The sequence below is a fragment of the Mytilus galloprovincialis genome, chromosome 4 (assembly GCF_965363235.1).
Source record: "Mytilus galloprovincialis chromosome 4, xbMytGall1.hap1.1, whole genome shotgun sequence".
Lineage (NCBI taxonomy): Eukaryota > Metazoa > Mollusca > Bivalvia > Mytilida > Mytilidae > Mytilus > Mytilus galloprovincialis.
In genome coordinates, this window is record NC_134841.1 from 11,412,522 (window position 1) to 11,426,555 (window position 14,034).

The 14,034-nt window shown below is 30.4% G+C and overlaps 1 protein-coding gene across 1 annotated transcript in view; it reads right to left on the bottom strand.

Moving 5' to 3' along the window:
* The window catches only part of LOC143071344 (chondroitin sulfate synthase 1-like), a 29,380-nt gene extending 15,751 nt beyond the window's left edge, over positions 1–13,629 (bottom strand). The window contains exons 1-2 of the mRNA XM_076245593.1: positions 13,477–13,629; positions 12,243–13,109 (exon numbers count right to left, since the gene is read on the bottom strand). Of these exons, the coding sequence (XP_076101708.1) occupies positions 12,243–13,094 (852 nt within the window). The 5' untranslated portion in view covers positions 13,095–13,109; positions 13,477–13,629. The remainder of the gene's footprint in view (positions 1–12,242; positions 13,110–13,476) is intronic.
* Between the last annotated feature and the right edge of the window lie 405 nt (positions 13,630–14,034).

The window sequence follows — 14,034 nt, forward strand, 5'->3', positions numbered from 1 at the left end:
TTATTTGTTGAATAAAAAAAATCTTTTCTATATTTCTATTCTATAAGATAGGCATCCAACCCTACCTGTAATTTTTCACATACATGTGGGTTAAAATTAGTCCTGTCACAGTATAAGGTTTTCAATGATTTGCAATTTGCTTATTTCCTTCGATTACAAAAAAAAGTCGATATCCTTTTCGGTTCTTTTCGGTCCTTTTCGGTTCTTTTTGGTCCTTTTCGGTCCTTTTCGGTTCTTTTCTGTAAATCGTCGCTCTTTTCTGTAAGTCGTCGAACCCCATAATTATTAGATATATGAGAATTATAATCCCTTATTATAAACCATATTGCCAATAACTAGATGAAAATGTCTTCACAAACATTTAACCCAATATTTTATCAAGTAGGTTAATAGCTTTCGTGATAAATTTACAATTATTACCCTTTTCTTCAGTTATCAATAGGTCTGAATAATCAAATAAAAAATTAAGAATAGACAGATTTAAAACAGGTGTGTTTAAATGTATAGCCTGTTATTTTTGAATGAATGTAAACATTTCAGTATTTTAATTTCTAAGTAAGGATGTCTGCTTGCAAATTCCATCTGCAACTGCCAAAAATGTACACCTTATCCAAACTGATCACTTTTTTCAGCTGTTACAATAATATGAATTGTCAAAATAGCATGTTTCTGAAATGAACAAAGCTTACAGACAGGAGTACAAATGTTAAATTCTTGTAAACTGATCAGGGGCCAGTCAAGGTTTTAACACCTCTTTCTTAAAGGTCTTCCAAAAGGTAAGCCTTATGACTAATATGCCTGATAAATATTTCTTTTTCAATACCTCAACAGTCAGCACTGACATTCTAGTCACAGTAGAATTTGATTCAAACAACATTGCCTGAGCCTAACACATCACCAGGCCATATGCTAACGGGTTGAGTTTATCTTTTTCTTAAACTTTCCTTTAATCAAATAAAGTGGGACCTCTTTAAATTCCCTTCAATCTAAAAGCAGTGGGAATTTTATAAACCTCCCTGAAATGTAAAAGCAGTGGGAAGATTTCAATTAACATTAACAGTAGTGATTTTACAGCACCAAATGCACATTTAAGTAATTAATGTCTCATCGGTGATGAGGCACAAATATTTGAAAATCTAAAACCCAACTATATGTGTTAAAGAGCTGATAAAAACACAAGTGGACCAACAGGAAGGTTAACTGGGACATTAGACATTGACTTACTAAGCCTTAGAGCGTTGCTCACTATTCCTTCTTATCAGTAAACAATAGAAGTTTGATAAATATATATATATATACCCGTAAGAACCATGTAACAAACAAAAATATTTCAACATGTGGTTATCAACAATAACAATGCATACATGTTAAAATCATCCGGAACTAGGGACTATATATGTTAATGAGTTCAATAGAGACTGGCAAAAATCTGACAAGATCAAAGTCCTTAACAGTCGAAAAGAACCACTCTAGTATTGACTTTGATATAAACAAATATATAATATAAATAAACAGACAGACAAAGTCACAAACTAGTATATACCAGCTATAGGTTCACACCATATTGGACAGTTGAATCATCTTGATATTCAAGTAGTTCAAGAGAAATGAACTTATATACATGTACCATCATGATATTTGTACTAATTATTAACCACAATTCATTAAAATATTATGTGAATGAGCATTATATATCTTGACTTCATAAAGTATACATGACCTGTATACTTTAATATTTAAGTTTTGTTTACAAATAAGTTTTAAAATAAGAGTTTACTTAAATGCCTTCTTTATAAAAAATACTTGTGAATGAGTTTTATATATTTTATTTGTGTATGTACACGTTACATGTATTACAGTTACCACATCATGATATCATAGAGTAAATGCAAAGATCTGCTAACAAAACACAAACTATACAACAAGTTATTCTTTTTTAAAACAATTTGTGAATGAACCCAAAATTTGTATATGTATAGACAGCATAAAGTACATCTCAACTGCAAACAATACTAAATAAATTACACAATAACAGACTTCAAAGATATCAAATAACTTTATGACTATGGGACATGCAATGAGAACAGAAGACATCTAAATCAAACCAAGACATCTTAATTAAACCCAAAGGTATAAAAATTGAAATGCGTAGTAAAATAGTAAAATAACAATTTTGGGTGCACAACTCAACCGAATTTCAAAGAGTGTAAATAGTTCTATGACTTTTCCTCACGTCATTTATATGAGAATTATTAATAAAAATAGTGAAATCTATTAAAAATACATAATTACACTTGAGATCAAAAACAACAAATGTTTAAAATGTACTTCAAAAAGAATATTAATCTGAAGGGATCTTATTGACCTAATTTTCAGCCGATTCTAATGATAAATTAATTACTTTCCAAAATGTACAATAACAAATAGTTGTGAAGCTGGTAAAAAAAAATCTAAAATCTGCAACCATTCAAGAAGATCACGAAGCAGACATATATATATATATATATATATATATATAAGGTTACTATGTACGTCACATGATAATCAATAGTGCATCATAATACAAAATTTCAGATCAAATGGTGCTAACATCAGCTAGAAAATATTTCAGAAATAAAAATTAAGTCAAGAAGCAATGTTTTGATTCCTGTGACTTTTTTCGTGAAATATTTGCCACTGGAATTTGTGCATAACGTCATTGTTTGTATGCTGTTTATTTTATATTTTCAAGCATGCTAAAAGTCAACTGATAATGTGAAATGTTATAAAGGCTGATGAGATTCCAGGCTAGATAAGAACATAAGGGCATTGACCTTTCTAAGTCTGAGGTTCTAATTTGAGGGAGCACATCTAAGTCAAATTCAGGAAAAATTTGAGTCGGTTGTACTTGAATAGCAGATTAGTCATTTTGAAAGACATTAAGGCAAATGCAGTATCATATAAAAGTAGAAGCATTTGAAGGAATATTGTATTAACATGGTTCTTTTCATGGGATAATTGTTTTTGTGGTGCATAAACTTTTTGCACTGAGGTAAATTTGGCTCATCGAATGAAAGTGCATTTTTTACATCAAAATTGTTGATTTGTACAAACTATTCCTTAGGGGAATTTTCCCACAGTTTATGTGTTTGTGCCAATTAATCTTTAAAAAAAATACATGCTATGTTTACAGTTGCAAAATCCACTAATACATGCATGATTTTAAATGACAATTCTATTTAGAAAATTTAAAAAAAAATTAAACATTCTAATACTAAAATTATCATTGTGAGCTTTATAGATATTAATTTCATCACAAAAAGCATAAAATATGTTATTTAAGTGTGTCAAACAGTAAAACTCCAGTTAGAAAATAAATCAATTTTCAAATATTTGCAATTTATAAGGTTTCTTGTAAAGACATCTAAGAAAATGGTCCACTTTCAACATGACTTTTGTAAATATTCAAACTACATGTTCATGTACTTAACTGTCAAAGGTTAAATAGGCAAACAAATACACATACATTTGTACATGTAACCAATTCAAATATATATATAACAATTTGTTACACTTGAAAATAAATTGTCCCAGTTCAGGAACAAGTTTCCATTATCCATACATGAGAGTACAAATATACAAGTATACATTTAAGATACATGGTCAATTAACTAAGATTGCAGCAATGCACCATAATGCATTATATATATATGTATGTCCATTGCAACTAAATGCTACAAGTAATGCAAATCAGTGTTGTAATGAACATCTTATTTTACCCCCTCCCCACTTGTTCATGCTATACATGTATGTAATACCTTCTTAAAGGTTGCCTTATCTATCTCACTAACGGACTTTTTTCAGGTCTATACTACAGCTATTAATAATAACATGACTAATTCATTCTAGAAATAAATAACATAAGGTTTTATAAGCCAATTTTGCAAAAATTTCAAAAATATACTTTGATGTTAAATGTTCTCATTTTTTATGTGTAACATTGATAGAACAATTTAATTCAAGTAAATACATGTACATCAGCAGATAATCGTCATTGCTGAATTTCTGCATTTTGTAAAGATATAAGAAGATGTGGTATGAGTGCTTATGAGACAACTCTCCATCTGAGTCACTATTTATAAAAGTAAACCATTATATATGTCAAAGTAAGGTCTTCAACATGGAGCCTAGGCTCATACCCAACAGCTTCTAAATGTCTCAGAAGAGCTTTATAATGTTTTTCATTCTCTGCTTTCCTCTTTAAATGAACATTTTTAATTGTAAGCCTGGTATATATTTGATGACTTTTATTCCTGGCTGAACCAATATCCTTCAAGTAAATCTGTGTTCCTTCTTGAGACCAATCTGACTTTTAAGGATAGGTCAGTGAAAGTTAGAAAATAAAATTAAACCAACACTTGGTGAGTAACGATGAAAAGCAAACAGGAAAAAGTGCAATGTAAACCTCGGAAAAAACTTGATTAAACATTCAAATTACAGTGCATTAATCTTACATTGAAAAGGTGAGACGTGGATCAATGTCTGTAGATTTATGTTCTATTTAACAGTAATATGACGTTTGCCTATTGTGTAGAGGTTGCTCAGTTACACTGTAATCCAATGTCATTATGACATAACAAACCAAAGAAAAAATGATAGATTTTACTTATTGCAATACCCCACTGAAATGTGCACACCTGACTCAACTTTTAAAATACAGTCTAATCAATTTCCAAATGTTTGAATGGATATAAAATGGCATGAATTGCCAGAATTTAGCAAATTAAAAACATATCTAAGTCTACATGCACAATATTTCTTCTAAGATCTTATCCATCTGGGACCTTTGTTTAATTTTGAACAGTTCTATTAATTTTGTTGTAGCAAGAAGAAGACTTGTGCCTGTCTATATATATATATATGTCTTAAGGTAGATACATGGTATACCGCCATCTTGGATTGCACAATCACAGTAAAAAATCAGTCTAGTTATTTGCCTAAATCTGCAAATTTGGAGACAGATTTACCAATTTAAAGGTTAGGCTGTTTAATAATATAAAGAAAACTTGGTAATTTTTTGTATAATTCAAAATATTTAAACAAATATCATTTTTTTGTTTGTTTTAAGAATCATTTTTTTTTTCAAATGGGCCATTTAAGGGAAGATAACTCTTTTAGTAAAAAAATTATATAAATACTGGACTGTTAGGGAATTTTTTCTTTTTACTTGTAGCAAGAAAATAAGTTCAGTGACACCATGCATTTTTTCTTTTATTTTCTTAAAATATATTACAAAAACTATCTTTTCACAATTTATTTCAAAATTCTATCTCATAGATTTTTTTTATGCACACAAATGTGCTTTTCCATGAACAATCTAACCAAATTTAGGCAATTTTCAACGACATATAGCTTGAAAAATAGCACAGTGACCCATACTTTTTATTATATTTTTGAAAAGAGCATTATAGTAAAATCTTCATTTTGGCTAAGTACAAAAAAAATTCTGTCTCAAAAAATATTTATGATCTACCTTAAGGTTTTCAGTTGGGTTACTGTTTCAATGAATTAGACCCAACCTCTCCTTTTCTTCACATCATTTATTATTATTGATTATTAAATTATTTTTCCTTTTATTTTTTATATAATTAACATTTGAAATGTGTTTTAATGGATAAAATTTTTATTAACTTCAAAATAACATGTCCTTATAAGAAGCAGAAATATCCTAATGATCTATTTTGATACAAAAATGAATTGTTTTAAAATGAATAAAAATGTTTCTTTCTGATCTGACTAACACAACAGGGTTTTTTCCACATTTGATTTATTCAGATTTTTTAATTTTTATACAAATTTCAAGAGAAAACAAAAATACGTCATTGTATGTAAGCGATTTTTTTATGGAAATATTCTATATAAAGCACAAAAATGTCAGTATTCACCTCAGAAACTAACAAAACCTTTAAATAGACTTATTAAGAAGGGATATAGTTACGATACTGTTGTCAGGTCATTAAAGATTTCATATTTTGGCGTTAATATTGATTCACTTATAGGGTCTTTGCATCGGAACTAAACACATTTATTAAAAAACCAATTATTGGCATGACACGGGTTATGTTCTTCTCATATATGTTATGATGGTATGATACTAAACCCCTAACGGGAAGGATTGTGCCTGATATTCATATGATGAAATCATAATCTTTCAATCAGTTTAATTGAAGTCTGGAGCTGGCATGTCAGTTCACTGCTAGTAGTCTGTTGATATTTACCGGTATGTATTATTGTCATTTTCTATATTTTCTTTGGTTACATCTTCTGACATCAGACTCGGACTTCTCTTGAACTGAATTTTAAATGTACGTATTGTTATGCGTTTACTTTTCTACATTGGCTAGAGGTATAGGGGGAAGGTTGAAATCTCATAAACATGTTTAACCCCGCCTCATTTTTGCGCCTGTCCCAAGTCAGGAGCCTCTGGCCTTTGTTTGTCTTGTATTATTTTAATTTTAGTTTCTTGTGTACAATTTGGAAATTAGTATGACGTTTATTATCACTGAACTAGTATATATTAGTTATGGTGCCAGCTGAGGGACGCCTCTGGGTGTGGGAATTTCTCGCTACATTGAAGACCTGTTGGTGACATTCTGCTGTTGTTTTTTCTATGGTCGGGTTGTTATCTCTTTGACACATTCCCCATTTCCATTCTCAATTTTAATTATTACATAAATCTTATTGAAATATTTACAGTGAAATCATGAAAATGATTTTTTTCGTCTTTCTATATTTTTTTATTTATTTAAAATTTCGCTTTTTTCTGGCTTTTGACTACATTCATAAAAATATTTATGCATTAATATAAGAATGTTTTATTTTATCTGACCATTAACATGCAGTAAACAAAACTATAAAACTCATGACAATTAATAATTGTCACAAATATATATTTTTCATATTGACAGATACATGTAAGCTAAAAATGTGCAGGCATGATGCTTTTTCAAAATATTAGTAACATGAACCCCCGGTAATTTTTCTTCCAGTAGTGTATCAGCTGTCAGGTTATATGAACCTACCAGACAATGCAAAGTCATCAAGCTCACAACAGCAGAAGATTTATGGGCCTGTGTAGGATTAGTTAATCCGCATTCTCAGACTATCTTATTCTTAGATCTTAATCTTCAAAAAGAGTTATGGCATTTGGATGTTATATGATCATCTTTCTTGATGTTTATCACATCCTTCAGATACCTATACAGAGAATATACATAGCATATGACAAATCACTTCTTGTTTTTTGTTGGATCATCCGATAGTCAGCAGATTAGAATATTAGGTTATAAGGTGCTTAGCAGGGACTCTTCTCTTACCTCTTACCATGCTTACAGAGAATATACATAGAACCTGTTTCTACTTGTTTTTTTATTGGATCATTCAATAGTCAGTATATCAATGTATAAGGTCATGGGAAGGGTGCTTAGCAGGGACTTTTCTCTTTCTAAGACTCATTGAGATGGCTCTACAGAGAATATACATAGAACCTGTTTCTACTTGTTTTTTATTGGATCATTGGATAGTCAGTATATCAATGTATATAAAGGTCATAGGAATGGTGCTTAGCAGGGACTTTTCTCTTTCTAAGACTCATTGAGATTGCTCTACAGAGAATATACATTGTACCTGTTTCTACTTGTTTTTTATTGGATCATTCGATAGTCAGTATATCAATGTATAAGGTCATAGGAAGGGTGCTTAGCAGGGACTCTTCTCTTTCTAAGACTCATTGAATGGCTCTACAGAGAATATACATTGTACCTGTTTCTACTTGTTTTTTATTGGATCATCCGACAGTATATCAATATATTAGGTCATAGGAAGGGTGCTTAGCAGGGAATCAGGCTCTTTCTCAGAATCATTGAGATACATCAACAGTAACTATACATTGTACTGGTTTTTACTTGTTTTTTTATTGGATCATCCGACAGTATATCAATATATTAGGTCATAGGAAGGGTGTTCAGCAGGGACTCTTCTCTTTCTCAGACTCATAGAGATGGCTCTACAGAGAATATTGTAACATTGTACCTGTCTCTACTCGTCTTTAATGGATCATCCAATAGTCAGCATATCAGTATAATAGGTTTAAAGGTGCTAAGCAGGGAATCAGGCTCTTTTTCACAAAAAATTTCAAAAGCAAAAAAAATCCTAAGTTATGAAAAATTTAGGATAACTTCTGATTAACTTAAATCATAAAAATATATTTGAAAGGAATCACTGCCCTTCTCAGATAATTCACAGAACCAATCCACCTCACTAGCACAAGTTCCAAAATGGTTTTCTGTGTCCATGTGGGATGTAGTTATGGAAAGAATTATCAAACCTTGGTGTTGGGTGGTGTGTGTGAGCAGCTATGACAGGTTTCAGTAAATATCAACATGTGATTAATTAGTGGATATTAACAGCATTAAAGTTTAGTACAATATAATTTATAAATGACTGGAAAACTTATTATATATATGTTTTTCTTTTCAGTCTTTAAATACATGAAATACATGTACAATCAAAGAACAAGAGAAGTGAACTGTTTCAGAAGCTTTATATTTCCAATGACTTATCAGGATTTGATTCTTATTTAACTGTTTCAAGGGTTGGGTTGACATAATGGCTTCTTGACAGAATTTGAACATATCAGAGATCTATTTAAAAAGGTTTGTTATAAAGAACTCTTTCTGTAATTTAATGAAGTTCTTGCCTGGACATTGTTACTTACTTATAAATAATGTACTGTAGATGTAATTACTCAGTAAATTTGTTTACTCATTCATATCCAACGATAATGAGTTGTTTTTCAAATGTGTTGTTAGATTGCTGTCCCATCAAAAATTAACATCTTTAATTTACATGTACTTCAAACCATTTCTTTCTATGATCCACTTTTTAACTCAAATTTCCGTAAATTTCTAAACTTTCAATACCATATGAATGCAGTGTCCATCAAATGACAACAACAAATAAGAAACTTTTAACCTGAAATTACTCAAGAAACAATCTGTTCCCAAAACTTTAACAATCCAGTTTTCAAATTTGAAAAAGTTGGAAATCAGACCTTTTCTAGACAAAGGTGTCAAGTTAACTTTGCAATATAATTTAACCCCTTCTTTTAAGTCAAGGTTTTAATAGTTATGGATATATGAAAAACTATATTTAATTTATCTTCGGAAATGGTCTATTGGTACAAGTAAACATAAATCCACTCAATTCTTAATGACCTCTTAATGCCCCCTGACAAAATGACACTTTTAACAATGTTTAAAATAAATAAATACTTTCATGAATATTTTCTTTAACCTGAGGATATTTTTAAGACTTCATTATCAATTCAAATCTTAGGGATGGACAAATCATTGTCCAAAGTTATTTTCACATAAAACATTGTAAAACAAGACATGTATGTATTTCAAATATATATAAAGATGGTTTATCGTGAGGAAAATACACTTTTAGCAAAATCTTTCCATTTCGGACTTATTGTTTAACTACATGTACATCCATCATTTAAACTCTGTAGGATAGTTGTCTCACTGGACATCATATCACATCTTCTTAATTTTATAAAGAGAACCTTTCTCAAAATATATATATATATAGATAAATTTGTAGATCCAGCCTTTATAATATAAACATGCTATAAGAAGTGCTGTTGGAAATTTTAATTGTCAGATCAAAACTGAAAGCATGAACTTTCAAGCCTGAGAAAGATAGCGAGACATAGACAAATAGATGTCTGACATTTCATCTCCTCAATGCACATTGCAAGACCAGACCTAATTGTAACGCAACAGTATAATGTATTTATATGCTTATACACGTATCATTTACAAATTATAAAATAATTTTAACCTAGCTGTATACCAAATTGTTAAAATTACACTTTTTTATAGATGTTAGTGTGATGTTTTATAAAATACAAATGAATTATAATAGATCAAATTCAAATTAATGCACAAAGCTTTATGATATTATGAGAAACTGACATTTAATATGCAGAAAAAGTGAAAAAATAACAATAACTGTACATCATGTGCATGTGAAAAGTGATTTACAGGTTTTCCATTGATCAAATATGCCTTAGTTTTTTTGAAGGGCTTATTCACTCTAATGAGGCACATAATCGTTCAAAAAAGTTGATCCAAACAAAGAGTAATTGCAGGTACAGTACAAACAGACAGACAGTGAGTCAGTTAACTTAAAAGAGAGGGGAAAGTTATCAAAACTCAAAAGGATATATATTCAATCTCATAAGTCAAAGATATATTCAAACTCATAAGTCAAAGACTAATTGACAGCGTAATGCCATTGCAATTGCAGTGACTGGGTGATTCAATTAAATATCACTCTTGATGGTGATTTTTGTAGTAATTGTGGGTCAGTCATTACAATATCACTCTTAAGCTTGGTGGTGATTTTTCACAGTGATAGTGAGCTGAGTCATTCAATTTAATATCATACTTGGTGGGCTATTTAACTATTTTTAAATCATGGGTTAGCAGTTCACTAGTTAAAATCAAGTGTATGTTTAATTTCTGGAAAGACATGTCTTTGAGCACCACTTCTTTCATGTTAGTGTATTACGTATCTATAAGGTTAATATGCAAAAAAGACAAGTATTTCCCACTTTTGACTTGTTCAAATTTTACTGTTCATATTCTAAGCTTTGTCTAAAATCTGGACATAGATCACTATGAAAAATTAAAAAAGTTAATAATTTGAAACATGTATGAGTACTGTATGTGGCAGTTTTAGTGAAGTTTTCTCACTCAAGAACATAAAATTTTGATTTATTCACGCAGAATTCTAACAACGGAAATTTATAAATGTCTAACTTAATGTTTGTAAAGTATATTATCCACAAAACATGCAAAGCTAGCTCTTTTAGTCAGACACATGTTCTTTTGAGAAGTCTGCCTAAATAGGGTCTGTCTGCAAATTTCAAAATAAATTGTGCCGAATCATCGTTTGAGATGTTAATGAATGATGACGTTATGATGATCAATTAGCGACTTATTGTTTGTAGTAATAAAGAAAACATTTTTACAATGTGTTATGTAATTAACATTCTGTATCTCCTCATGAATCAATCAGGACAACGAACCCATTACAATGTATTGTAGATACAATAAGATACAGTATCAGTGGGTCCAACATGTAAACCACAATACAGGTGATTAATTTGCACGGGACACATGTAGAATTGGAAATCTATTTTTGGTATTCCTAATTAGAAAACATGTAAAAATACATTTATACATACAAGCACCTGTCAATTATCTACCATATGTTTGTACATTGTTCATGTATGTAACTGTTAAAGTCATTCTTTAAGTGATAAATTGAATAAAAGGTTATTTCCCTTTACCATATGGACAATTTTAATTTTTTTATTAAAAATGGTTCTTCTGGCATTGTGTCTGGACAATGTGTAATTTGACCTGTTTACAAATTATACATCGAAAAGAAATGGAATTAAGCAGTGTATTCAAATTTTTATACAAATGAATGCAAAATATATATGTAATAAAAATTTCAATTTAACAGACATCTTGACAACTACTAGTAATTAGATTTAAAGCATGGGTGCTTTTGTCTAATACATGTAATGATCATGAACTGAAGTCAGCTAGTGTCTTATACATGTAATGATCATGTACATTTGTACTGTCATGTGCATGTCTATCTCTTTATACATTTACATGCAGAAAATTAACCACTCTTAATGTTTTTGGTCAGATAAAAATTAATCATAAAGGTCTTAAACAGACATTTCATGATATCAAAAACTATAAAAGAATAACTCCTTTGTAGCATATCTTTCTTAAATATTCCAAATAGTGACAGGGATTGAGTGATATTAAAGTACAATGTAGGGAATACCAGGCCATGTATAAGACGTTTACAAAATGTATACAGTGGATTCATCGGTGTTGGTGGGTACCAATGTTCATCATTGAAGAAAACTTGCATATTCATGGATATTTTATTTTGTGGTTTTGGCAATGTCTGTATACATTGTACATTCCTTTAGAAAATTTGTAATTCATTGAATAAATTCGCTTTTCCCCTGTACCCACGAAATCCATGAAAAATTAGAATCCAACAAATTAATTCCACAGTACATATAACGCCACTCGGCCAGGTAAAAGGAAATCAAAGGTTTTGGTTACAATGTAGATACATGTATGCGTAACATTTATACTAACCTCAAATGCCCAGGTGCAGGATGAACCAGTATATCTGCGAACACATCTACCAACTTCAACATCTTCATGAGTTGTCAGCAAGTTGTCAATACAACTGTGTACATGTGGGCCAACATGCCTCAAGGTAGTGTGGCTGAACAGAATTCCAGGCCCTCCCATGCAAAAGTTTTCATGTCTGTTCAAAAAAAGTTTCCCTATTTCTTCCTTTTTTCCTAAACCAGCTTGACCAATGAAATGGGGAACAGAGCTGTTAACAGAGCGTAGAAATTTTTCAATTTTGTCCCCTTTAACAAAAACATCATCATCAGCACGCATGAACCACTCAAAGTTGTTTATATAGTTATCATGCATGTATTTCAACATCAAAAGAGACTTTCTCTGAGGTGGATAAGAATCATCAGTACCGTCTAAACTAACCAGTGGAATTTCTTTTTCGGTTGTTGATCCTTCACTGGAGAAAAAGATTACTTTGCAGGTTCCACTACAAGAATTGGTCCAAGTATTAAAGGCAGCAACAGCTCGGGTATCAAGATATTTTTTTGCTGTAATCACACCAATAAGAAGGAAATTTTTGTCATTTTTGTTGATGTAACTGTTTAAATCTAAGCCTTTGTTTGATTTCTTTACAACAACTTCTGGTAAAGCATGATTGTTGTGAAATTCGAGGTGATCAACAGCAATGTTGACATGATAGTTTACATGGATTGTACGACAACATTTACCTGCCAATGGTGCACATGGTAATATCTTATGTCTACACCAAGATGACAAAATTATTCCAAAGCATAATCCTAACAGAATTCCTGCAAAATGGTGTCTTCTCAGTCCATTCTTTTTACCCATGGTCCACATTCCCCAAGACCAAGTCTGTCAAGAAAAACATTCCAAATTGGCCTATATCATGTAATATGTTCTCAGTAGATAAAATAATTAACTTAGTTTTTTAATCATCTGTATTCATTGTTTACCCTTGTATAATCACTTTATCAACAAAATAGTTATAAATTATTAGATAAAAAATAGAAAGCTAATACCCCATTGTTGTGTTGTGGTTATCATACGTTAATCGCCTGATTAAAAGGTCGATAGGTTCACAGACGGCTTAACATTTCTTTTATTTATTCATTACTATGCGAAGCAAAACTTTTACAATCATGTTCTTTGAAAAATTGTAATAAATAAATGTATTTATAAAATTTTCACTCAGAAAATGAAAGAAGAAAATTAAGATTACCGTATCATTACGAGAAAGTTAAGTAAATTTTATCCATTCTTATTCTGCCTAGCTGTAAATACATCAAAGCTTTTCACTTCAATGAACAACATGTTTCGTTATGAATGGAAATCATTTACTTCCGTTGAGAAAATAGGTGAGGGGGCTAAAAGTCAAAGGTCGTCCGAATTTTTCTTATCATCTGGTTTCTTAGAATATATTAGTTTTTGATACCAGTTGTAAAGTTGAGACTGGTACTATAATCAATGTTAAGCTTTTCCCCTTCTTTATTTATAGATCTTGTACCAGTCAAAAAGGGTCTGTTTGTTTTAAATTTTCTACATCTTCCAGTTTCAGAATGCCTCCGTTTATGACGTTTGGTAATATCAACATAATTAAATATACTAAAAATAGTATGACTATATTTGCTATTTACTTTCAATTCTTAGTTTAATTTTTTTATCATCCACATAGATTTTCATTATATTATATATGGGACAATAATATATATCATGTACAATATTATATTTGTTCTAAATAAAAGTACATAACAATATGCAAATAATTGAAATTAAAACA